Source organism: Pocillopora damicornis, chromosome 9 (genome assembly GCF_964200805.1).
Source record: "Pocillopora damicornis chromosome 9, jaPocDami1.2, whole genome shotgun sequence".
Classification (NCBI taxonomy): Eukaryota; Metazoa; Cnidaria; class Anthozoa; order Scleractinia; family Pocilloporidae; genus Pocillopora; species Pocillopora damicornis.
This window is the reverse complement of record NC_142678.1, coordinates 3159598-3186538: the sequence shown is the minus strand read 5'-3', so window position 1 is coordinate 3186538 and position 26941 is coordinate 3159598. Positions and strand designations below refer to the sequence as shown.

At 37.4% G+C, this 26941-nt stretch overlaps 2 protein-coding genes and 1 long non-coding RNA gene across 3 annotated transcripts; all 3 read left to right on the top strand.

The window, feature by feature from the left end:
- The first annotated feature begins 1633 nt into the window (after positions 1–1633).
- LOC149039642 (uncharacterized) lies at positions 1634–6335 on the top strand. Its single transcript, XM_089183160.1, has 6 exons — positions 1634–1718; positions 2802–2876; positions 3055–3126; positions 4360–4446; positions 4857–5135; positions 5718–6335. The coding sequence occupies exons 1-6, from the start codon at positions 1634–1636 to the stop codon at positions 5834–5836; spliced, it is 717 nt and encodes a 238-aa protein (XP_089039286.1). The 3' UTR covers positions 5837–6335.
- On the top strand, positions 5920–18474 carry LOC113684220 (uncharacterized). The gene is made up of 18 exons (XM_089183519.1): positions 5920–7102; positions 7321–7392; positions 7684–7755; positions 7972–8043; positions 8305–8376; positions 8792–8863; positions 9558–9629; positions 10009–10080; positions 10597–10668; positions 10979–11050; positions 11401–11475; positions 12341–12415; positions 13075–13158; positions 13866–14074; positions 14337–14462; positions 14847–16400; positions 16814–17222; positions 17494–18474. The coding sequence occupies exons 1-18, from the start codon at positions 6987–6989 to the stop codon at positions 17639–17641; spliced, it is 3444 nt and encodes a 1147-aa protein (XP_089039645.1). The 5' UTR covers positions 5920–6986; the 3' UTR covers positions 17642–18474.
- A 258-nt stretch (positions 18475–18732) lies between these two features.
- On the top strand, positions 18733–20668 carry LOC149039641 (uncharacterized). The gene is made up of 2 exons (XR_016180041.1): positions 18733–18943; positions 19169–20668. It is a non-coding gene; the product is annotated as an uncharacterized LOC149039641 (long non-coding RNA).
- Positions 20669–26941: the final 6273 nt, after the last annotated feature.

The window sequence follows — 26941 nt, the reverse complement described above, 5'->3', positions numbered from 1 at the left end:
TCACTCCAACGGAACTACTCCCCCAATGATCATGCTTTTCTGTGTTGTTATGATATGATTTTTGTCTCATGAAACAAATTTATCCGCTGTTCTATCTGTGTATTCAACACAAGGCAAGCCAATATGCTAGCCTTTAGGCTGAAATGAAAGTCATTGATGGAGTGCTTATCTTTCCCACTAATTCTGATTTCACCGGATCAAAAATCCAAATTTAGTGAAGAGTTTGTTCTGCTTGTTACCCATTGTTATAATTTTTTATCGAGATAAGAGTAGAAAAAATAATTCATCACAGTCAATTAATGTCAAACCATCGATATAAATGTTGCCGGTCGCACAGCTTTTACATCAACTCCAAGTCTTAAAAACTCCACAGCTTCTGCGGGTCCTACAAACATCACAGCCTCTACAGGTCCTATAAACACTACAGCCTCTACAGGTCTTATAAAAATCACAGCCACCGCAGTTCCTTTAAACACTTCCGCTTCTGCAAGTCCTACAAATACTACGGCCTCTGTAGCTCCTCCAAACACTACAGCCTCTACAGGTCCTACAAATATTACAGCCTCTACAAGTCCTACAAATACTACAGCCTCTACAGGTCCTAGAAATATTACAGCCTCTACAAGTCCTACAAACACTGCAGCCTCTACAGGTCCTACAAATATTACAGCCTCTACAAGTCCTACAAACACTACAGCCTCTGCAAGTCCTACAAATACTACAGCTCCTGAAGGTCCTCCAAACACTACAGCCTCTGCAGGTCCTACAAATGCTACAGCTCCTGAAAGTCCTACAATCACTACAGCCTCTACAGGTCCTACAAATATTACAGCCTTTGCAGATCTTACAAATACTACAGCCTCTTCAGGTCCTACAAACACTACAGCCTCTGCAAGTCCTACAAATACTACAGCCTCTGCAGGTTCTACAAACACTACAGCCTCTGCAAGTCCCACAAACACTACAGCCTCTGCAAGTCCTACAAATACTACAGCCTCTGCAAGTCCCACAAACACTACAGCCTCTGCAGGTTCTACAAACACTACAGCCTCTGCAAAACCTACAAACACTACAGCCTCTGCAGGTTCTACAAACACTACAGCCTCTGCAAGTCCTACAAACACTACAGCCTCTGCAGGTTCTACATACACTTCAGCCCCTTCAGACACTTCAATCACTACAGCTTTCACAGGTACTACGCATACTATAGATACTGCAGGTACTGCACATTGTAACGATGTTAGCTATGGGTGGACAGTGACTAAGTGGGAAATATGATTAATCGCTTAGATATGATTTTCTAAGAATGCAAAGAATGCTAATAACGCATAGGAATGATTTGTTCAAGTCTAAAATCAGGATTTTAAAGATACTTCGTCTCCTTATTCTCACAGATAATCTGTTCCCAGTAGTCTTTTTAGATAATATTCCTTCCTTTTTCAATTGTCCTCCTACATTGTATCAATGATATTTAAGAGCTCTTCCCACCAAACTATATGGTTATTGCAAAATGTTACCCTGTTATACTCCCCCACTGCACCACAGTTTCTTTAGAAACTTACCACTTTTATTCTTAAGTGAAATTACTCGTCTGCCATCTAGATAGTTAAAAGATCCTCTCAGCCGTATATTTATGCATATTATTATACATGACTGTACAGCTGCTACAAGTCCTTCCTATACTACTACGGATAAAACGCCTACTTCAAGTTCTAGAGGTACTGCAACTATTAGAATAAGGCGACCTGAGATATAAATATTGATCCGTTACCCATAAATCCGCTGAGGAATAATTTATCCAAGCCTGAGGAAGGGAATTTTTTACATGAATTCTTTCTATTTTTATTCGATCCACCTTCCCCTCTCTTTAAGCTGTCTTGGTTTGCGGTCTCCTTATGCATGAGCTGGGAAGAAATAAATATAATTTATATTAGTATTTTGCCCCATTATTTGTAAATTCGTGAGGAGAACTTAATTTGGCTTCAATCAAAAAGACATTTCATGTGACATTTTGGAAGCTTCCTGTTCTTAGAAAAGAGTTTTTGGCGCGCAAAACAAATCTCAGTTCATCTACAAAACTATCCACGAAATCAATGCAAGGCTAACGAATGCAAGCTCTTAGGCCGAAATGATTTATAAGGGGAAGCCCACCCGAAAAGAGAAACATTTGAACTTTCCCATCATATATCAACAGGTCAGTTGAGGCTATTGAGTAAAAAACTGTTTCACATATCTTAGTTTCTAAAAAAACTATCGGGAGCTTTGAAAACAGCGCACGGATCAATAGAACATTTTGTTTAAAATTGAATTGAGTGCGAGTCTACTTTTTTACCGACCTTATGCATTTCAATAAATGTAAATTTTTGGTATCTACTGAATCTCCCCCCGACGAATTTGCATGGATACTGCCACAAATCTCTTGCCGAAAAAAGAACAGTTTCCGTTATGACAGCACTCCATTTCGCGAGAACAGTTTTGAAAACATCGCTTATCCTAAAAATACACGTTGTTTCCCCAGTTTTCGAATTCATATGAAAGAATTGTCGTGGCGTGAATCGTATCTATCCAGCTTACTTTTCATGGGATCAATACAAGGCCAGCCAAAACTAGCTTTTGGTCGACTAACGAAAACTTTATGGGATGCCAAGCCAGAGAAATACTCGACCTAAAATTTTTCGTTTTGTACACCAGTGAGCGGGTTTACTTTAGTCGTCACTAAAACATAAGGCAAACAGTCTAGAGTAAATACTTCGTAACATTTAACAAATTAATCCTAACAGCATATACTCTACCTATTTTAGGAGCGACAACACTGAGATATGGATGTCTGTTTAACTGGGCTACTCCGCAAAGTGTACAAGCAGCTGCTGCTTATGGTAGGTAATAGAACCTTGAAATAACAAACATAATCAACTTCTTGTCCTTCACAGGAGCTTTGTTTCAAATTTACAAAGTGGTTAATATACAGTCTAAGAAATATCTCGTAATTTTCAAAAATTCATCGTAACCATATGAATTATGCCCTACGTACTCCAGGTTCCAAATATTTTGCAGGCTGTACTCCACCAAGTCCGCTGCCAGTAACTGCTGCTGCTACTGCTGCTCCTGCTGTTGCTGCTGCCTATGGTAGGTGAAAAATTCTTGAAAACTACACTATAAGGAAGTAAGCTATTGAGGTACACTATCTGAAATCTGAACAGATTTTAGCTCCACTACAAGCCTACAGCAACCAGAATGTGGCAAGATATCAAATTAGATATCTAAAACAGGATGGGGTTGAACCAATTTTTTCATTATGGAATAATACGAATTATCATTTTAGGACTTACAAGAAACATCAGCAAGAGGGGTGAGAACACACTTATATTGAGCAGATAAGCTGTATAATGCTGATTTACCATGAATTTATGGGGCTTACCTATGTAGGCAGATCCACTTTCTTCGTCTTTAGATATGGTCTGGGACAAAGACCATTAACCCATCCTGGGAAAGGAATGAAACATCAGTCAGTCGTTAGGATACCAAGAAGGTTGGGTCCGTCGTGAGAATCCTCGTTTTCTAAACAATCTTGACATGCTCATATAACTCTACAATACTCTGAGCGCCCTTTTCATTTCTTCTTTTTGAGCGAGTTAGATTTTTCAGAACACGCATGTCCTAAAAATCTCCGAGAATTGTAGACGTAGTCAGTGTTATGCGATCAAATTCGAAGGCGATTCGGCACAATTTTTTTTACATATATATTTTTAACGTTAAAACAACGAACTTCAGTTTTTGAAAGAGTAAACCAAGGAGTTATTGCCATAAGCTATAACGAAAAATTTTCCAATGAGGTCACTGTATTAAGGAAATCGCTCTTGAAAATGACTTTTTTTACTGAAAGTGACCAAATTTTGAGTATTTTCAAGTAAAAAATGATAATCCTACTTCGTAAAAATTGTTCATTTTAGGTGCAAATTATAGATACATCTTTCATCTTCAAACAGCTGTGCGTTGATTTAGAAGTAAGCTCTTCTAAAATTCATAAAAGTGAGTTTTATGAAGCCTTGTAGGCCAAATTTGGCCCATTCTTCTCTAGTTCAGGGCTCTCCAAGGCGAGGTAGACATCATCTACACGCATCACGCTTATCTTAAATCAATTGGCGAAAATTTGTCAGGACAAACCGTGCTTCGAATGTTGCCAAGCTTTGGGCGGGAAGTTGAATATCATAAGAATTAACAAGTATATTAACTAATACAAAAAACAACGCCGTCGATTCGAGGTTCCATTTCAATCTAAAATGAAAATCGTTTGGCTGTTTCCAAGCTTAAGGGATCCATCCGCTACACAACTTGTACTCTTGTACTTAACTTTTTCAGATCCCTTGGCGACTACAGATACCACATTCCCGCATTTTGCACTTCCTGCATATGTTACAGCGCCTACAGATGTTGCCGCTTACACAGGTTTAGCAGATACTGTATAAATATTACACGACTACAACGAATTGTGAAAAAAATTGTTGAATGACTGAATTTTACTGCTGGCGTACTGTAGACTGACCACGTGTTCGAGGATGTTTAACTACCTTTAACTTTTCAGCAATGAATTTCTTAGTCTTATGCCTTCACGGTGTGAAAAAAAGTAGAACTCGAGAATGATATTTGCAATTCATGATAGTAACTTGTAGCACTGAGATTTCTCTTGAAGAAAATGACACTTGCAATTGGCGATACTGAAAATTTTAACGTCCTGCAAAAAGCCTGGGACCTGTCCTAATCATATAATCATATCCTGACCTGTCCTAATCATATAATTTTCCCGAGTTTCTGCCGAACTTTAATTCTATTGACTCATTTATTATTTTGATCCACAGCAATCAGCACTGATTCTTACAATGCCGCTACCTTACATTTTATTGATAGTCCTCCCAACATATCGCTGCCTACTGTTGTACAAACCCTACCAGGTTACAAAGTGACGTTTTTAGCGACCGGAACGCCTCCGATAAACACCGTAATACTGAGCCACTCGGCAGTATTCGTAGACACAACAAACACATCAGTGGCTGTTCAACTTGAAGAAGGAAATTTTGTTTGTGTGGCCACCAACAAGTTTGGATTCGACTTGAGAATGTTCTCTGTAACTTTTTCGGGTAAGCGCCTCAACCTTAAATAATCTTAACTTCGATTTTGCAGCAGTAAACAACCTGCTAGAAGCGTCAATTCGCTTCACATCGTAATCATTTCATTTTTAGCCTGAATCGGAAATCATTAGTGATGTGAAAATCAAGTTACGTCACCTTTCCCATGTAATGCAATCAGGTTTTGACGTAATCAGGTGATTTTGGTAATTTTTATAGACAAATTTAATATTGCTGGACATTTTCTAGATTGCCTGTTGGCGATTCTTCGAGGTAAGAGGAAACGTTGTGTAAAGTTTCTAACCTTTACCGAACTATCGTTTCAGATAACAGGAACTTTCACTTGTGCTATGCTTAAGTTAACAGGGGCGTATATGAGAGGGAGGTATTCTTTTTCAAAAAGTGCACAATACTATAATTCCAAATAAAAATAAAAGTCATTAGATAGGAGAAACTGGTTCATCCCTACTTTTGAATCTTCAGAAGGTATCGTCGTAGCTCAACGTGCAAATGAGGATATTGGCATACCCTTTCTTGGACGTAAAAGGTATCGTTCAAGGGAATGTTTGTTTCAAATCTGTTTTTTGTTTAAAGATTGCGGACCAAGCTGTTCTTCTGAGTGGAGCATCCCTCACGGGAATACTCTCCATTGCGCAAATGTAACAGGTGCACATCTCAGCAACTGTCTTCCAGCTTCGACTGAAAAACTGTAAGATCATATTACGAGATAAACTATCCACACTCACTTGCTTCGCATCTTTCTTAATATTCCCATCTTTTTCCTGTTTCGAGTCAATGGTCAAGATGTTATGGTTTTGTTCGTATTGGAGTAAATCAATCAGTATCTATTTGCAGATTATTTCTTTATCGATTGGTGAAGAAGCCAAATCATCGCCATAAGTTTAATAAGGGCATATCAGTTTTGATCGATATTTTATGAAATATCGTTAGTAATTCTACGTCTCTCATTCGATTCTTTCCCAAACACGTAGAGTCTACTCATCATTGATTTGATATACACGTAGGGTAGCAGTGCGTGATTTCCTTATTTATATTCAGTCCTATGATAGCAAGTTTGAGGCAAACCTGAATTATGATTTTCACTCGTGAATTATCTACAGTGTTGGAATTCTAAACGATTGTTATTTAATCGATTATGCACCGTTATCAAAACCCGAGCTGAATCGTTTTTAATGGAATTTATACATATAACTTACAAAAAAGATGCAATGGTACAACTTGATCTATTTCTGTATATGGATTTATCTTCATTTCGTTAATATAGGTATTCATCTTCGTTTCGAAACGTTTTGTTAATATTATAAACAGCACATTCAATTAACATTCCTAGAAACAAGAAATAAGAATAAAAATAATAAGTGAGAAGGTAAATTTGAGCTCGAAAGTGCAATAAAGTCCAGCCCATTCATCTTGTTATGAACGCGGAATGAGAAATGGTACCTCAGACCTTTGGCCTCCTACGTCCCTTTGCTGTAGCACTGTGTCAAAGAGAGTAAAGGTAAGTCCGAACATACTTACCTTCATATGTGGCACGTGTCCTTCATGCTGCTAAGATCATGAACGTCAAAAGCATCATGTGAGTAAAATGGGTATGAAAGATGATAAATTTAGCTGTACTTTTTTCCTAATGAAATAAAAACTTTTTACTCGAAATTTTCTGTGGCTCTATTCCAATATTACCATAAGATTTTCTTAATTTTACTATATTATTAGTCCAATAACTGTGAATTTCAATGTACTTGTCGTAACTAGATGTCTTAATTCATATTCCAAAGCCTATAAGCTTCCTATCGAATTCATTTCCATGTTGTCATTACCTTTCCCTTCAACTGCGACGAAATTATGCATTTATTCGTCTTCATTAAAAAAATGAAATATTTTTGCAGGACTTTGTCTTCAAATGCTATTACTTCTGTACCGGAAGGATTGTTTGCCAATCCAGTTGACCTAGTTAAACTGTGCGTACCATGAAAAATGCCAAGTTCACCCCCGAAATCTCTATTTCTTATCATTTTTTAAAAATCTTATGGGAATATAATGTTAGATAGATGTTAAGAACCAAACGCCATTGCCTATCAGACAGATTTCATTTCCTTTTCACACGACTGTCCTGTAATTAAAAACAAACAAACAAACATCGTGTCTATTCCGTTAAATATTTTTTATGTTTTGATAGATTCCTGTCTTCAAACGCCATTACTTCTTTACCAGAGGGATTGTTTGCCAACCTAACAAACCTCTATAGACTGTGCGTACCATAAAACATATTACTTTGTTTGCTTTCGAAATCTTCTTTTTCGACCTTTTCCTAAACTTCGTATTGAAACCAAATTTAACGACTTCGTCAGGATTCAATTTAAACGTTACGTCCTCTCTATCAAATTCTATGCCTCCACTTGTTTGTTCCACGACTAAATTTCTAATGTTTCTTCATGGATTTGTCTTCAAATGCTATCACCTTTCCCTTTGTCTTTTCCTGGAAATCGTCCTGTAATTGAAAAAAATTACACCATTAAAAAATATCTAATGTTTCTGCAAGGGATTTGTCTTCAAACATTATCACTTCTCTACCAGAAGGATTGTTTGCCGGCCTAACTAACCTTTACAGACTGTGAGTACTATTAAACATAATAAGTTTACCTACGAAATCTTTTCTATATTTTGGAACTAGAAGATGACTCATTACATCATATTTTATTACGTACGTTAAGGTACAGGTACAGGCCTGAATTTTTTCACGCCTTATTTTCACTACTGCTCCATGAGGAAACACTACAACAATATGCAACTCCTTTTTCCTCGGTTGAGAAATTTGCTTTTTTCACAGGGATCTACAAAAAAATGCTATAGCTTCTTTACCGGAAAGACTGTTTGCCAACTCCTCCAACCTGCGGAGCCTGTGAGTAACACGCAATAAATCTAAGCTATCCATGAACGTTTACTCTTCATAAAATTGTTAAAATGTAATTAGTACGTCGTACGTACGTTAATTGCGTGTGTCACCTCTCCAACGCCGAGGAGATTTTTCCGGTTACCAAATGTCCCTTATGGACTGTGTGTTTAGATGAACACACCAAGTTTATCTGTTAAAAATCTCTATTTTTCCGCAAAGAAGTAATGTAATGGAATTCTTCCTCTCTTGAATTAATTTCTTTCGAAGGGACTTGTCTTCGAATGCGATATCCTCCTTATCGGAAGGATTGTTTGCCAAGCTCACCTTACTGCGGCACCTGTACGTTAAAATGATATAGATATTACTAATGTGGTTGCATTGCATTGCAGAATTAATTCTACTGATGAGATTGAATGTTTAAACTTACAATTCAAAACAATAAAAACTCTTTACCAGAGGTTTAAAGCTCTCTTTGTTATAAATGTTTTCGTTCATTCCATACGTTTCCGTTAACACCGTAGTCTCACTCATGATTTAGGACAGAAAAATATTTTCCTGCCATTGTTAAAACAGGGAATCCGTTCTATTCATCTCACATTCCTTAAATACAGTCTTGTTTATTTGAGAAAGTCTTTCAAAAGTTCATCACTTCTGGCATCGATTAAAACATGGGATGCTTCGCAGTCATTGCTTTTTTCTTTTTGCATCAGATAATACTATTTGTTTCTAGCTTAATTCATTGATGTTTTCAAAGGAATTTGTCTTCAAACGCTTTAAGTTCCTTACCAGGAGGACTGTTTACCCACCTGGTCAATCTGGGCTCTCTGTACGTAAAATAAAATATGCATAAAATAAAAACCCTAAAAAATGTTGCTCTCGTGGCAGTTGTGACCAAATTTCTTCAATGCAATAAGGTGTGTCATTTCTATGTAAAGGCTTTTTTCTCTCCACCAGCGGCTTTTTTTAATTGGAAACCATCAGGTTCAGTTGATTTAAAAGTAACGTCTATAGGAAATTATGTGCGTATTGCCAAGTATGTAAGTAAGTCGATCAATGTCAGACGTGGAAACTGAATTTTAGTACACTAGTGTCTGCGTTGTAAAAATAAAATGAAATGAATGAATAAAAGAAGGGTAGGTATTGATCGTAACACAAGGCAAACAAAATAGGACCAATTATATTCTCTCGAAAGACCGTGTTTCATCTTGTTTCGAGCCATCGGCTAATTTTCAATAATTTGATTCAGATAAATATAGAAACGCTAACATGCACATCATTTAATTTTTATCTTAGATCAAAAGAAAAATGAGCCTATTATCATTTAATGACATATATATTTTCCAACTCAACTTATATGGCATATTTTTTTTATTAGCTGCTTTCCCAATTAAAAACATTATCTTACTTTTAGAATCGAATATAAGGTTGCCTACCAAGTTGCCACAGCTATTTGTTTCCTCCAGGATATAAAGTGAAAAAACTCTCCTTTTTCCTGTATTGATTGAATGATGTTTCTACAGGTATTTCTCTTCAAACGCTTTAACCTTCTTACCAGAAGGACTGTTTGCCAGCTTAACACAAATGGAGGCCCTGTAAGTGAAATGGAATATAACATTTGCCTTTAGCAGAAATGTTTGTCTTGTCATGGCACTGCTTTTTACCACGATCTTTATTTACTTGTCTTCCCTTTTATTTCAGATTTTTCTCGTTAACCGAAAATCTTACACGTGAATTAATAAATCCCACTGGAATTAGATGAAAATCTTCGTGTCATGGTTGAATTATGCCTTCGTGTCTATTTTTTTGGTTGTTTGTTTATTTTTCAACTTACCCAAACACAGTCTAGTTTTTTCATTTGGAATATACTTGGAATAGATTAAAATATATCATGCTATTTTCATCTCTGTTTTCCCCTAGGACTTAAACTGGTGGAATTATCTTTCTAGGATTAATGAATTATTGTTTTCATAGGGGTCTATCTTCAAACGCCATTGTATCCTTACCAGAAGGATTGTTTGCTGAGCCAACTCGGTTGCTTTACCTGTATGTAAATGGGAAATATTTATGTCAAAACATTCACATTTCAAGTTTACTAATACGGCTAAATTTTTTATCGTTTCCTTTCAAACACTCTCTCTCTTCGCCTAACTACGGGCGAAGTGAGGCGAACACGCTCATTGTTAAATCATGAGAAGTCCAAGTGCGCACTAAGATTATATATCCTGCATCAAACGCGCAGGAATATCATGGCTAACTAAGCGCAGTGCAACGGGGTGAGCGCGTCGGATGCACATCTTCCGGAGCTTGTGCATATGAATGGTTAAAGATTTGACCACCTATCGGTTTTTTAGACAAATCGTGTGGGCAATGCAGATTGCCGAGGACGTACGGACTTACTGTCGTAACGTTAAAACATCACGATCAAAATTTTTGGCTTGAATGGTCAGCATATTTTCTTAGGTATCGGCGCCGCTAGCGCGCTTCACGCGTGGGAACTTATTCTAAATTGTTAGAACCGCACTTCACTCATTCATGTATTAATCTGTAAATGCTTTATAGGGATTTGTCTTCAAACGCTATAACCTTCGTAACAGAAAAACTGTTTTCCAAGTTAACAGTGCTTCATTACCTGTACGTGAAATAGAAAATAACCTCAGAAATTATTCTCGTGGCGGCATCGTTTAATTTCACTTTGATTTCTTTCTCGAGAGCCTGAAAAAGATTGTACTCTGTACAATTATGTAATGTAGATGGACCTGCATGCGCTAGACAAAAACAATAATTAAACGGTAGTGATTGTGAACCCGGACTGAAACCATCGTTCCCTTCGATCAAACCGCAATATATCTAGCTCGAGCCAGTAGGAGCTATCTCTTGAAGGGATAAAACGTAGAGTTCTGTTTCCGTGTTACGAAGCAAGATTCTCTTTGTTTCGGTTTAGATTGCTCAACGGCAACCGTTTACGACGTATTCCACATCGAGCGTTTGTTACCATGAAAGAACTGAAGATAATGTAGGTATGGACGAATGGACCATTTGCCAAAATCTAACAAATACATCCTTTACTTCTCATACTTTTCTCTTGCTTTAATTCTGAATGCCACTGAATAATGTTAACGTGCAGTTGATATGCACCCATGTAGACAGAATGCTTAACCAAAGAATTCGAACTAGAGCGTTGATATAATCAAGGTAATCCGAGCAACTCAAGAATTATCACAGATTATTTTTGTACCACACAACATATAACGAACCCCTCGGGTAAAATAACAAGATAACCAGATTGCTAGAAACCAAAGAGCTAGCTCGGAAAAAAATTATTGCATGGTCCATTTACCTTATCCATTCCTCTTTTATTTCCAGAGCACTTTCTCAGAATCCCATAGAGACAATTGACCCAGAAGCGTTTCATCTAGGTGGCTTCTCTGATTTCAGATTGTAAGTTTTTCCACCAAGCAGCATTCTTTTGGGTGATGGGGAAAACGTTCAAGAAAAACTTATTAGACATGAGTTATAAGATATATGTTCACCATGTTGAGTGGAGGAATGTCGACCTCCTACTGAGGGGGGGGGAGCTGTGCCAACTACTTTTGTCACTTATTTTAGTTGTACTGCTTATAGTTTCTTAGAAAAACGAGATAGAAACCTCCATAGGGTAACTCAATGATGTACTTAGATACTCTGGCGTGTCCCTTGAAATAATCCCGACAAAAGAGCACAATTAATAATTAGAAACAAAATTTGAGTTTGTGATCACTTAGTGGACATGCATGCCTTCCAGTTACCATGCTTCCTGAATGAAATTAAATTAAATGAACATGTTTGAGATCAAATCTAACAAACTTAAACTTACCGTCTAAAAAGCTACGTCAGACCATGCGTCACTTCTGTGTAACTATGCGACCGCTCATCTGTGACCGCACGCGAAAAGAGCACTAGGACCGAGGCTGCCAAAGAGCAGTCTGGTTCCTTGACTTCTTACACTCATAAGTAAAAAAGTAAGTTTCTAAAGAAACTGTGGTACTGAGTTTCAAAGCTGACGTTTCGAGCATTAGCCTTTCATCAGCTTTGTAGCTCTTTACGGTGGCCAATTTACGCTATCAACTCACTTGATGATACGAAATTACCCTACCCCTACCCTAATTAAACATTATTTTGATTCGATTTATTAAAAACTGATTTTGAAACATCGTATATGCGGAGTAATACCTTTACAGAAACTTCTTTTAGATTCTGTATCTAGACTCAAATGTCTTCCACAAATTTAGCCTTTTTTAAGAAACTAATTGTTGTGTTTTAACAGATTTCTTTTAGGAACGAAATTGAAAAGATTTAACTCTGACAGTTTTATGAAGCTCAAAGTTGAAGATTTTAAGCTGTTAAGTATCACGCATTTTCTAAAATTTTTGGGCCGTATGTTTTGAAAGCCTATATTTATGACAAAGGCATTGAACTGCAGTCGAACCTGTATTAACCGGTCACCCACGCGAAACGGCAAGCCGACTACTCAATATAGGTTTACCGCCTCGTACAAGTTCCTCTGTAAGGAGGTGTTATAAAACGATTGAAAACGCCATTTCATGCCGTAAGTTTATGTACAAGAACAAGAGCCCATCATGGGCTCCTGACAAAAACTCGCTCAAAAAGACTGATTTCGAGAGATAAACATGGATTAATAAATGTACTTAAAATCTTTTTTCGGTTGTACTTAAGTGGTTCCGCTTTAACTGACCGTTCAATACAGGTGGAAGACAATACAAACAGGCCTGTAGGATTCAGTAAAAGGGTGACTACGACTTTCGGGACTTTGACAACCGACCGCTCAATACAGAGCGACCGCTTAATACGGTGCCCTTTAATACAGGTTCCACTGTACAATCGTTTTGTGCAATTTTTGATGGACACTTGTCTGTTGCCAACAGCCTTCACGTAAAATCTGTGTAATCACATACGTAGCTCCCTCAACCCGACTGATCTCTGAAAAAAGGTTGAGAGGATCGCTGCACTAACCCACTCTTGCGCATAATTTTCTTTTAGTAATTCGTGGACAAGAATTCCTCGGATTATAAAGTACCGTCGTTGGGACAAAGTCAGGAACTCGACGACCTTGGAAGTACACCTGTAAGGATGTTGTCATGGTTGTATGAGTCAGATAAACAAATAAACAAATGACAATATCAAAAGTTTTCCTGCAGATATGCAAACACCCAGACAATGTCATCTTACTCAACACAAAGGCAGTTTAGAACGGTGAAAATAGGAATCAGTTATGGTGGAAATGAATAGAATATATTGTATTTTGCAACGTGTAGTTAAATTTTTTTTGTGTGCGATACATTGGTGTGCGAAAGTATTTGGTCGTTTCTGATTAAAATCAAGATATTTGTAGACGAAGCAAACTTCACAACAGCCCACATACCTCGCAGTGTTAATACAGCGTTATAGACAAATGAGTCGTCTCTTCTTTTTTCCTCCTAAATATGCTAAAAAGAAAAATATTATGTGGTCAAATTTCCTCTTAAAAGCCGCAATTTCCTGTCAAAGGGCGTGATTGATACTATGTCCATCAATTATTTCAACTCATTTCGCATTTCAGGAGAATAATTTGGCCCACAAAGTAAACTACTGGGTCCACCAGTAATTATGATAGCCATTGAAGTCTATTTATCAATTTATAGTTTTGTGTTAAAAAAAATATTCTAACTGGCTGCTCTGTTGCTCTCACGAACCCAGGAAGACCTTTTGCGTTTCGAAGTTGCTTGCTCTTGTTCCAAAGTCTCCACGCTTATCTTAATAAATCATTGATGGTAAATAACTTTCTGTCCCAGGAATCCTGCCGATCAAAGCGGAGAAGTGATCAAAGTCCATCAAGATTTTGAGAACACTTATTGGTTTCGCATTCTTCAGCCCACTATGTTGACCATGGGCTTTACGAAAACTGCCTTTGGTTCTGACATGTTATTTCTGCCATGTCCTTTGGGGACGTTCTCAAATTCTTCCGTACCAAAACATGACAAGTGCACAGAATGTCCACCAGGTATTTTATCGAGTATAATTCATTGTTAGGTAATCAACCTTCTCTAAACGGCCACTATCGAAAATGAGATCCACGAGCTAAGCTAAGAGACCCACAAGAAGAAGATGTTCAGTTTACTGAAATATTATACCATCTGAAGTGTCTACACATACACCAAACAGCGAAAAGTCAATTGTGTCACTTGTGACAGATATTTTATAAAGATAATAACCAAGAGTATTTTTGAAGGTTATATTCACAGGATAATGACATCTTTTATTAGGTGGTTTCTACTCTGATACTCTTGCTTACGTGGCGGAAGGCTGCAAGCAATGTCCAAATGGATCGTATGTTCCGTTTGAGAAAAAACCTGGCAAATCAATACTGGAATGCAAGGCGTGCCCACTCGGTAAGTAATTTAAAAACAAAATAATTTTAAACAGCACTATTTTGTGCAAAGAGTTTTGGCCGTGATAGGTGAAAGAGTGGTACCGAGGCCTGCTCCCTGTAAGTTCCAGACCGTTGACGATAAGGACGCCAAATATCAATGGAATTAATAATGTACTCATTATTTGTATCAAGGGGAGCGTTACTACTTCACTCTGCCGCTTTTTTGGTCAAGAAAAAAAAAGCAGAAACATAAAGATTTACCTTTTATCTGTTTGGCCTTGAACGACAATGATCATTTTTAAGAAGAACTGTAAATGAAAGTAAAAAATTTGACGAACGTAATTTCAATACAAGTTGACTCGCTTGGAAAACACACTGACTTAATTTTCATTGGATTTAACAGGAACGGAAAGTGACTTTTTTGCTGGATATCGTGCTTGTCCTTGTTTGGAAGGATTTTATCGAACCCATCTATTTTCTGGATGTCGCAAATGTGAAAAATCTGGCGGACTGGTTTGCCAGGATGAATATGCCTCATTAAAACCTGGATATTGGTGGGAGTGGCGTAATGAGTCATACAAACTTCGCTACCAGGATTTCATAAAGAATCTTTTGGCTTCCTCTCCAGAGTTAGATGATTCTTCCGTACAGTACCAGCATGCGATACCAGCACCATACAGGTGCCCAGTAAAAGAGTCTTGCAAAGGTGGCCTGGACTCCCCATGCGAAGATGGATACGAGGGTCCGCTTTGTGCAGTTTGTTCTTTAGGGTACTACAAGCAACTGGAGTCTTGCGCGAAATGTCCCTCAAAGACGTGGATTGTGGCACAGTTTTCGATCATCTTTGTAATTATAATTCTACTTGTTGCATTTCTGATGTGGAAGAGGAAAGCGACGTTATCAAAGGACCGAGGCCAGTATCTGATAGACATGTTTTTATCCAAGCTTAAGATAATAATCGGTTTTTACCAGGTCACGCACAGCTTACTGACAGTATTCTCGTACATCGAATGGCCAGAGTCACTGCATGTTGTTTCCACTTATTCCGGAATACTTCAAATGAATCTGCTTCAGATCGCACCCATTCACTGTTTATCATCAGGGCTACGCGTGAACATCTTTGGAGAACTGCTCCTGATATTAACTGTGAATGTCACTGCCATTGGTGTAACAGGTTTTGGTTATATTGTGTTTAAGACAATAATTGTGAAAAATCACAACCTCAACGACAAAGAAAAGTCGACCAAAATCTCAGAAACGAAACGCCTGTTTTTTAAGAATTTGTTTTTCTTCCTGTATGTGACATATCTGGGTACTTTTTCCAAGACAGTCAGCGTTTTGCCACTAGCTTGCCGAAAAGTCTGCCGGGACGACGAGGAAGAGTTGTGTAACATGTACGCCAAAGCAGATTACAGCTTAAGATGCCAAGGAGCCACATATGACTATTGGCTTATCTTGGCATACATTTCAACCGCGTACGTAGTTGCCTTGCCCGTTGCCTCGTTAACTGTACTTTGGAGGCAGAAGAGAGTGATAGTATCTAAAATAGACAATGATGGTGGCTTTGGCATGGAAACAATTGAAGGTTTGAGGTTCCTCTTCGAAAACTACAAGTCTGAAGCATGGTATTGGGAACTGGTTGAAATGTCGCGTAAAGTCGTTCTTACTTCTGGTGTCATTCTTGTCGGACAGGAGAGCAGATCCTACATTGGCCTCACTTGGGTTGTTGCAGGCATGTTTGGAGTGCTTTTCTGCTGGGTGAAACCGACCAAAGACGCTTCTGAGAACTTGTTGATGTCGGCTTCCCTCGCTGTTACAGTTGTAAACCTAGGCATTGGCGCTGTAAGCAGAATCCCAGCAGAGAATGTATCAAACAGAGTGGATAAACACAAAGACGCAATAGCAATGAAAATACTTATACTTGGTGCAAATACTCTGGTGATTGGCCTAATTATTGGTAAGTGATGCTGATAGGTAAACTATTGTTATATCAACTAAACATACGGAACCCCAAAACAGCCGAGTGACGTTTTGTTCCGTTGCTGGCTTTTAGGAGAGGGGATAACTTTTTAATCAGCACGACTTCAAATTTCAAGGATAAAACGTTGATAATTTTATTGCCTTTTTTTCTAGGATATCAAGCGAGCAGTGTTTAAACGCTTGAAAATAGAAGAGGAGATAAACATTATTTTTCTTACTCTTTGCTTTCGCGCAAAATAATTAGGACGAAAGGCAAAGAAAGGCGTGGAATGTTGCCAAACAGCCCCTAACGGAAAAGCCTCTGCGCTGATAGCAAACTGTTTTAAAATACATCGTAGTTCAATACACAATAATTTTGAAAGACACAAGTTGATTTTATCATTATTTCAGTGCAATACTTGACGTTTTTGTACGAGTACTACAAAGAGTGGCGCCAAAACCCGCAGTGGTCTGTTTCTTGTTGTCTGGCTCTGCTTCTCCCTCTTGATGATTTGCAAGGAGAAGTTCATGGTATGACTGGTGATAACTTGATGAAAACCCAGATTGACACAGGGAGGACGGAGAAGCCGTCGTTTGCTGCCACTGTGAAAGACAGCGGAGCTTTAAGTTTCACTCTTTGCTGCGAAGATGTCGAAGGAAACGATGATGAAATCAGGATGGAATATAATGAGCCAAACGTTGAAGTTGTTGACTACACCATCAACAGATGTCATCGCTGGACACAAACGAAAGTCTTTGTCTTACCGTTTGTTTCAAACGCGGAACTTGGGTCTTTGGAAGATAAGCAACAGCGATATAAGTGAGTAGAAGGAAAACTTTAAAATTGTGATTAAATGATTTAAAGAAAACCGTACAACCAAATCCGTAAAAACTACCTTACAAGGAAATTTCGACGAACTATAACCTTTCCAGCTACCAAGTTGAAATAATCATACTCTTTCTAGACTTTCTTGACTAAAAAATTAACTTGAGGTTAAGCGTGAGGCTAAAACCCTGCATCACTCCACCCCCCCCTCCCTCCCCACCGCAAAAAAACTCACTATTTACCTTTGAATAACCACTGTATCTAGACACCAGACGCCTGTAAATAAGACAGCTCTTGTTGACGCTGCAGAGAGTGGTGTATCAACTAATCAGAAGATATGCATGAACAAGAAAAAAGACAGTAACGAACCAGCAGAGCAGAAGAAATACAACGAAGAACGAGGCAGCGAGTGAAGATTATGATTGACACCTGAGTTGTATATAATGTGACTGTTGGCTGTGCTACAACCCGCTTAATTTACGGCAGAACCAGATAGAAACAAACATGGCAGAACTATAACATTTCTTATGCAGATAGTTTAGGCGAGCACTCATATGAACTTTGTTTTATGATAAAGAGCTGCGAAAATGCAAATTTTGTAATCAAAAGTAGCCTTTAATGTTTACAGTGCATATATAATACGGCTGTATCACATGATATAGTATTTACCACTTTATTCAAAATCACTCAGGTTTCCATATCTATTGCCCTTGCATTATCCTGTTTTAAATCGTTCTGAAGTTGTTCGGAACAAAACGTCTGCTTTTTTTTGTGGAAAAAATTCAGGAAGTTGAAAAGAGCAAATGTATACAATGGTAGATAAATGGGGTAAATACGATATATAACTTATCACTATTATTCAACAAAGCCACCTATTAAATAACATGCTGAGATAGAATCGAAAAAAAAAATTATTATATGAACTGCGCACTTAGTATATGTGAGTAATGGGTTCTATACGATTTATGGCAAGGCATTGTTTCACAACGAAGTCAAGCATCGAATGAATGATGAGTAATATATAGTAGTTAATTTATCTCCAGATTCAAGTCTTAGATAATAACATCAAGATTGAGTTAATAAATGAACGAGATACATATGCATTATCTTACCTGTGCACTTGATATTTGCGTGTATTGGGGTAAATATGATTTGTGGCTGAACGCTGTTATAGAAAGAAGCCACCTAGTAAACAACATGCTAATGTAACATGTTATAATAGTCATAAAGCTCCATGATTATCTTCCTAGTTTTTCTAGTTATTATCATTTCAATTTTGGCGTTTTTTTGTTGTTGTGTGTTTTGCACCTTGCCTGAAATCTTTTCCTCCTCGCCCTTACCCCCTCCCCCGTGAGTTTTTTAATTAGTCTGCGATATTTTGGTCACTCAACATGATCTCGACACCAAAATAACGATTATCGTTATTTCTAAATTAGCCCTGAAATAACGAATATCATAATTTCAGTGCATGTCTGAGACCTTCGGGCTCGAAGCTTGGGAACTAGTATTCAAGGAAAGATAAAATGGCGGCTTACGGCGGCGAAGGAAATCTCAGTAGTTTAATATTTTAGCGTGAAAAGGCTTGGGTGTTGTGATCTGGTTCTCAAGTAAAAAAAAAATCACGGTCTGCAATGGCCCTACCACCTTTTGAACAACAAGAAAACATTGAAACGGTGGTAAAAAGCAGCAAGTTTCGAAGTCTAAACGAAAGATGGGTAAGCTGAGTTTCAGTCAAATATCATGACATTTGGGATGTAATTTCGATACCGAATAAATAGTTCTACATGGTTACACACGCATAGGATTCTGTTGTGTTCACGTGAAGGCCATTTCAGCCATTTCTGCCACTTGTAAGTGGTAGGAAATAAAAGATATGTATAGTTGTTTCGTATTGAAGCCCTGTGAAACCACAAATTTGATTTATTTCTTCTTTGTTTTAGGTGGTCATTATCCATTACTTTTGGAAGTCGATGCTGATGAGAAAGAAAAATGTTTATGATTATTTCTTCTCTCGAACATTTTACTATTTAGGTACCAAATAATCTTGATACTGAAGACCATTTTGCATTCTATTAGTAAAAAATTACCCTTGATTGCTTTGTCAACTGGAATGTATAATGTAATATACCTTGTGATTTGTGGGATTTTCACAAGTAAACTAGAAATACTTGAAGAGGGTAATGATGTACTTAATGCAGAGCATTTGGTACAAAGTCTGCTTTGCTGTAATCTACCTGAAGGTGCTTTTTGTATGCTAGTAAGACTTGCACAGCCCAGTCAAAATGTTTTTGAGTGGTAGACAAGCTGGCTGTTGTAATTATAGGCAGCAGAGGCCAAAGCTCTTCCTGAAAAGCAGTCTGAAAAATGTGAAGTTAGCGGAAGGTACTTCATTGTAGGCGGCCAAATTGTAAGCTGCCAGCCCATTTTGAGTGAGTAGTAAAACTCAAGATTGGCTATTTTAGCTAATTTTATTGAGAACCAAATTCCCAGCAACAGGCACAATTTTACTGGGCTATTTGCTATTTAACTACTTAGTAATATTCTTATTAAAATTTACTGCATTCCTTTCTAATAATTTGCTGCTGATTGTATGCTGTATATAGCTTATGATTTGTGTGATTTTCACAAGTAAATTAGAAATACCTGAAGATGGTAATGATGTACTAGATAATGTACTTGATGCAAAGCTATTTTGGTGCAAAGTGTGTGCCTTGTCCGTAGGTGATTTTGCACACTAATAAGACTTGTAATTCAAATAATACACATCAGCTGGAGTGGGAATATTAAAAGAAAAATAATAATATTTAGCTATACCAAGTTCTGGTTTTATGTCCAAATTAAGCACTTAGTTGAAGATCACTGCACTGCTCAGGTACAGAAGGCTGAAAGAGTACTGTCTGCTGTTAGTTTGATTTTTGTCATTTCTATTGATTTATTTTATTTATCAATGTTTCTTTGAATTGTAATTCATTGATCTCTTTCAATAGTGCAGGTTCGCTCATGTAACCTAATCTCCCACATATGTATGTATGTATGTATGAGCTCAGTCGAAATGTTATTGAGTGGAAGGCAGGCTGGTGATAGTAATAGGCAGCAGAGGCTGAACCTTGTCTTGAATGGAAGTGTGAAAAGTGTGAAGTTAGCGGCAGCTATATTGTGGCAGGCAGCCAAATTGTCGGCTGTGGCACATTTTGACTGGGCTGATTGTGTGTAGTATATATGTGCACTTCTTTTAGGGTGTTAAACAGGTTAAAGTACCAAGAAATCCTCTGTGATAACTTGATAATTCAAGATGTAAAAATTTTAAATAATAAGGTAAAGCTTGATCATTCTTAAGAGTTTCCATTTGTTCTGGAAATTTGGGGGAGAGTCAGGGGAGCATTATTTATACATAAATAATGTACATAAAAAGTAAAAAAAAAAGGACCAAGGTAAAATCCCAATTTGTTTTAAGAGTTAATTTTATTAAGAGAAAACCCTGGATATAGCTTGGGATTTGTGTGATTTTCAAAAATTGTTAGGAACCTTGTTAATTTTCAGCTTCAAGTACATAATCTTTAGTGCAGCCCTCTTTTCTCCCCGCCATTATTCTAATTTTTTTTACCAAGTTTCCTTTTTCTTGTGTTCAATTAATTTATTGTCTTTACAGGTGAAATTTTAATATCTGCTAGCACAATTATCTCTGCTAAGAGTGTCTACCATCACTCTTGCCGGTCTCAAGCCCAAAACGCTGCAAACTAGCTGAAACTACATGTATTTCGTAAAATTGCAATGAAATCTATCTAAAAACACCAAAATCCGGCAGAACGCACGAGTTTTTGCCAAATTTTACGCAAAAGTTGACAAAAGCGCTCAATTCGACCTGAAAACCAATTTTTTTTTTTGTGCAAAAATCAGCCTATTTTACGACATCGTGCTTCAAAAGCACGATGTCTTTAACAAAATAGGGATACAATCCATGTGAAAACACTTATTCCAGCTAAAACGCAGTGTTCTCAGTAAAATTTGGGGAAAAACGCCAAAAAACCGTCAGAAACACGACAAATTGGGCTGATTTTACCCACTTTTTGTGTAAATAGCTGCCAAAACCCTCAGAACTACATGTTTTTCACAAGATCGCCATAAAATCTTGAAACGTTGCTTTAGGGACCTTTATGCCTCCAAAACGAGTTTTTACTTAAAAAAAATGGAATGAACAAAGATGTTAAAGGGGAAAAAGCTGTGAGAAAGGAGAAGTTTAGTGTTGCTGTTTGATATGCCGCCCAGATATATCAATTTATTAATTTAACGCCTTTAGCCGTGGGCAGAAGTTTTTCTCTAGACTAAGAGGACCCTCCCTATGTTGACGAACCTCAATAATTCGTTGATTTTACTGTTTTTACACAGATTTGATTTTAACCATATTCGCCAAAATAACTGCCAAAACACGGCAAACCAGTATCTCGGCCAAGAGCGATATTGGCCATTTCACACATCCTTATTAGATATGAATTTTATTAAAGATTGTCATTCTAGCATATGTTGGCTAGTTACCACAGCTTTCTTGATTTTCATGGGAGAGTGGCAATGGTTGGTACCATGACCAATCTCCTCGACTTTCCCATGATTTTCATAGGATGTTAGCATCGACCCATACTTCGAACCTCAGTTGTTTTTTTTTTTTTACATTGGCGCGAGTTTCACAACTTTCTTGTGGTTTGGCATTGACTCAGAGTTGGGCTTATTTTTATGGCTAATCCATCGGCGACTTTCTCATGATTTTCTTGGGTTCTCAACAGTGACACGCACTTTGGAACCATAATTTTATAAATATGTCAACACTGGCAAATACTGCTAAAATCTACACTCTACTAAACTCTATTTACCAAAATCTCCACACAACTGCGTGTGCCTACTTGAAAATCCTAACCCTAAAACTATCCAGTTAGCCTAGTATTGTATTGCTGGTTTGAGTGACTAAACTGGCTCAAATGATCTAGCTGCTTAAAAATCTAAGCACAGAGTAAGTTTAAAAGATTCAATTTTGTAAGGTTTCGAAACAGTTCCAAAATTAACATGCACATAGCTCAGTGTAAAACATCGAAGCTTCTAGGACTTCTTATGATTCCTACGAACGTACACACCTAATGCACGTCAATTTGCCTTTGTTGTCCTCGGACGATCACGTCTTCATGGTAACGTGGTGTAAGAACTGTACAGCACTTTATATATATATGTTTTACTTGAAGGTAAAAGTTTGAATCCGTACAAGGAAACGTAACGGAAACAGGCGACGATAATATTCCGTTGACAGAAATGCAACGGAAACGTGTCGTCATATTTCCGTTCAGGAATCATAACGGAAACATAACAGGTCCAAGGAAGAAGTGAATGATGTGGAAACATAGAGTTTCATTTTTCCGAATTACGGAATCATGCTATTTCGTCCTGTGCTCACTCTAACTCTGTGCTATCCTAAACCTAACCCATACCCCAAACCAATCCTAAGCTATGGTAAAGGGTTTAAGTCAGGGTTGAGGATAGGGTTAGGGCAGGAGCCCATTACCTGGTTAGGGTTAGAGTTTGGGTTGCTTCGGGTCAGAGGGGTTTAGTGTTACAATCAGGGTTAGGGCTAGGGTAAAATTATGCTTAGGGTTAGCGGGGTTTAGTGTTAGAATTAGGGTTAAGGCTAGGGTGAGGCTATGCTTAGGGTTGGCGTTAATATTTTTCTACAAGCATTCAATAGCAGGGTTTTTGGTATTGTGTTTGTAAATTTCAGTAACTACTTGAAAGTTTACTGAAAAACAAACGATAGGCCGACTGGTACACTTACAGGATAGATAGAGAAGGTTGGGGTTAGGGTTAGGGTTAGGGTTAGGGTTAGGGTTAGGGTTAGGGTTAGGGTTAGGTCTAGGTTAAGGGCTATAGGTTAGGGTTTAGGGTTTGGGGTTAGGTTTTAGGGCTATGGTGTGGGGCTAGGGTTAGGGTTAGGGTTTAGGCTTAGTGTTAGGGTTAGAGGGTCTGCGTTTGAGGTTAGGGCTAGGGTGAAGGTTTGGGGTTAGGGTTTGGGGGTAGGGTTAGTGTTTAGGGTAAGGGTGTAAGCCTCTTCAAAAATATTTATAAGAAGATTTTGTCACCTTCGTCACTTAAATAACCACCTTAAGAATTTTGACCAGTTAGATTATTTGAAGCGGTTGGATTAATTTTGATTGGGGTTCAATAACTTTTAGTAGTTGGATGATTATTTTTACCAGTTGAACCACTGTAATATGCTGGATCTTTTTAAGTAATGTTACCATCCTTACCTGAATTATTTGAACCAATTTCACTGGTTACACATACATTATCCAGTTAGACCATTTCAACTGGTTGGATCATTTAAACCAGTTTGTCCATTTTAGATATTGGCATCATTTTATCAAGTTGGATCATGTTAACCAGTCGCACCATTTTAGTAAGTGAGATCGTTTCTTCCGATTGGACCATGTCACGTAATTAAAATCTTTTCACCGTTTAAACCATTTTATCTTGTTTTGGCTGGTTGGACCATGTTAACCAGTTGCATCATTTTGACTGGAGTGAAAAGTTCTGTTCTTAACCCGAGCCCTAACCCCAACCCGGGGTTAGGGTTAGGGTTAGGGTTAGGATAGGTCGCAGCTAGAGTTAGAGTTAGGGCTTGGGTAAGGTGGGATTATGATTAGGCTGAGGGTTACAATTTTTTCTGAAAACATCCAATTTTTTTTTTGGTATTGTGTTTGGCTCTAAACTTTAACAACTATTTGAAAGTTTGCTTGAAATCAAAATATACCATTTTTTTCCAAAATAACTGCCAAAATGCGCAATTCGGGCCTTTTTATCAATTTACACTGGGTTTAAGCTTGGTTTTTGTGTTTTCCCACAGACTCTTAAACTATTTTGCTGAGAACATTTTTTGCAGCGTTTTCAAAACTGAAATAAGCTTATTTTTGCAAAAAAAAAACGTGTTTTTCAGTCGAATTGAGTGTTTTTGTCAACTTTAGCGAAAAATTTTGCAAAAATCGTACATTTCTGCCGTATTTTGGAGTTTTTAGACAGATTTCGTCGCGATCTTCTGAAAAACATGTAGTTTCAAGCTAGTTTTCAGTGTTTTGGCAGTTATCTTGGCAAAAAATGGGTAAGTCAGCGCAATTTTTTTTTTGGGTTTTTTAGGTTTTGTTTGCCCAAATTTTACTGAGAACACTGTGTGTTAGGTTGTCTCCATTGTTTTTTCGCAGATTCTATCGCTGTTTTGCTGAAAACATAACGTTTAAGCTTGTTTGCATCGTTTTTGGTCGTGAAATAAGCTAACTTTTGCAAAAGGAAAAAAAACGTGTTTTTCAGCCCAAATTGACATAAAGGATACAGAAGAACATTTGCTTATTGCCTTTTTTTTTGTCCTTACTCATGAAGTTGATTTTGGCATTTCAAACAAAAACTCTGCTAGAGCATTAATTGAATGACATATCATGCACTTACTTTGAAGCAAGAACACTTTTTTTTTAATTCAGAAAAATACCTTTTTATTTTTTTTAAGGACTGCTGGATATAACCTGTACAACCAAGATGAATTTACATTCATTATTTGTCATAACTTACACTAAATTAGAAATTCAAGTATGAAATGAGGGTACTAGCCCTTTAATAGTGTTCAAAATTTCCATATGCAGGGGTACTTGTGGCTACTGGAGAAGAATCAGTCTTTAACCCTTAACCCCCCCCCCCCCAAGGGAGATAATAAGTACAGATATCCTCTTCCCTAGGGGCAACTAGCTCAAAAGTGAGTGATCTCAAGGGCCCTCCAAAAACGTTTTCTACAGCAATAACTAAGCTCTACAGAAGCACACTATGCAGACAAAAGGTGTAAGAGAATCGATGAATTCTTTAATTCTTGGTCCCTCCCAGGCCGACCTATTGTACAAATCTCATGACATCTGTTCCAGTTTCATCAGTCAATTTTTCAAGCTTCAAGCTTTTCCTGCAATTATGTACTTGTTCTTGAAGCTGAAAATTAACAAGGTTCCTGTAAATTAAGTTTACATAACAACCTAACAATTTGTGAAAATCACACAAATCCCAAGCTATATCCAGAATTATGCTCTTAATAAAATAAACTTTTAAAGCAAATTGGGATTTTGCCCTAGTTCTTTTTATTTTTTTGTTACTTTTTAAATACATTTGTATAAATAATGCTCCCCTAACTCTCCCCAAAACTTTTAGAACAGATGCAAACTCTTAAGAATGATCAAGCTTTACCTTATTATTAAAAATTTTTACATCTTAGACTACCAAGTTATCACAGAGGTTTTTTTTTGGACTTTGACCTGTTTAACACCTAAAAAGAAGAACACATACATAACACACACAATCAGCCAGGTCAAAATGTGCTGCAGCCAACAATTTGGCCACCTACAATGAAATAGCTGCCAATTTCACACATGTCAGACTTCTATTCAGGACAAGATTTGGCCTCTGCTGCCTATTACTATTGCCAGCTTGCCTGCCACTCAAAATTTCAACTGAGATTGTACATACATACATGTGGGATTAGGTTACATGAGCGAACCTGCACTATTGAAAGAGGTCAATGAATTATAACTCAAAGAAACATTGATAAATGAAATAAATCAATAGAAATGACAAAAATTAAACTAACAGCAGACAGCACTTTTTTGGCCTTCGGGGCCTGATCAGTGCAGTGATCTTCAACTAAGTGCTTAATTTGGACATAAAACCAAAACTTGTTATGGTTAAATATTATTATTTTTCTTTCAATATTCCCATTCCAGCTGATGTATATTATTTGAATAACAAATCTTATAAGCATGTTAAAATCACCTGAGGACAAGGCATACACTTTGTGCCAAAATTGCTTTGCATCAAGTATGTTATCTAGTACATCATTACCATCTTCAGGTATTTCTAATTTACTCTTGAAAATCACACAAATTATAAGCTATATACAGCATACAATTGGCAGCAAATTATTAAAAAGGAATGCAGTAATCTTTAATAATAAGATTACTTAGTAGCTAAATAACAAATAGCTTAGTCAAAATGTGCCGGTAACCAGGGATTTGGCTGTCCACACAGAACATTTGTTAGGCGTCTAGTCTGGACAAGGTTTGGTCTCTACCTTCTATTACTATAGCCAGCTTGCCTACTTCTAAAAAACGTTTTGACTAAGCTGAAAAAAATGTATGAGAGAAAAATGGCCACAACAAGCCCACTTACTGCAAAATAAGAAACATAAAAGTTACACTTCAAATTAATCCAGAATATAAGCCTTGCAGGATTTGGCTCTCAATAAAATTAGTTAAAATAGCCGATCTTGAGTTTAACTACTCACTCAAAATGGGCTGACAGCCTGCAATTTGGCCACCTACGATGAAGTATCTTCCACTGACTTCACACCTTTCAGACTGCTTTTCAGGATGAGGTTTGGCCTCTGCTGCCTATAATTACAACAGCCAGCTTGTCTACTACTAAAGAACATTTTGACTGGGCTGTGCAAGTGTCACTAGCATATAAAAAGCACCTTCAGGTAGATTACAGCAAAGCAGACTTTGTACCAAAACACTTTGCATTAAGTACATCATTACCCTCTACAGGTATTTCTAGTTTACATGTGAAAATCCCACAAATCACAAGGTATATTACATCATACATGTTGACAAAGCAATCAGGGGTAAATTTTTCATAATAGAATGCAATTGTGA

Bases quoted from the DNA above. Each gene is read 5' to 3' on its own strand.
- LOC149039642 (XM_089183160.1), top strand. From the start codon at position 1,634: ATGCATATTATTATACATGACTGTACAGCTGCTACAAGTCCTTCCTAT. The intron at 1,719-2,801 runs GTACTGCAACTA...TACCTATTTTAG, and splicing joins GCCTACTTCAAGTTCTAGAG to GAGCGACAACACTGAGATAT. The intron at 3,127-4,359 runs GTAGGTGAAAAA...TAACTTTTTCAG, and splicing joins TGCTGTTGCTGCTGCCTATG to ATCCCTTGGCGACTACAGAT.
- LOC113684220 (XM_089183519.1), top strand. From the start codon at position 6,987: ATGCATTTATTCGTCTTCATTAAAAAAATGAAATATTTTTGCAGGACT. The intron at 10,081-10,596 runs GTATGTAAATGG...AATGCTTTATAG, and splicing joins CCAACTCGGTTGCTTTACCT to GGATTTGTCTTCAAACGCTA. The intron at 11,051-11,400 runs GTAGGTATGGAC...TTTTATTTCCAG, and splicing joins ATGAAAGAACTGAAGATAAT to AGCACTTTCTCAGAATCCCA.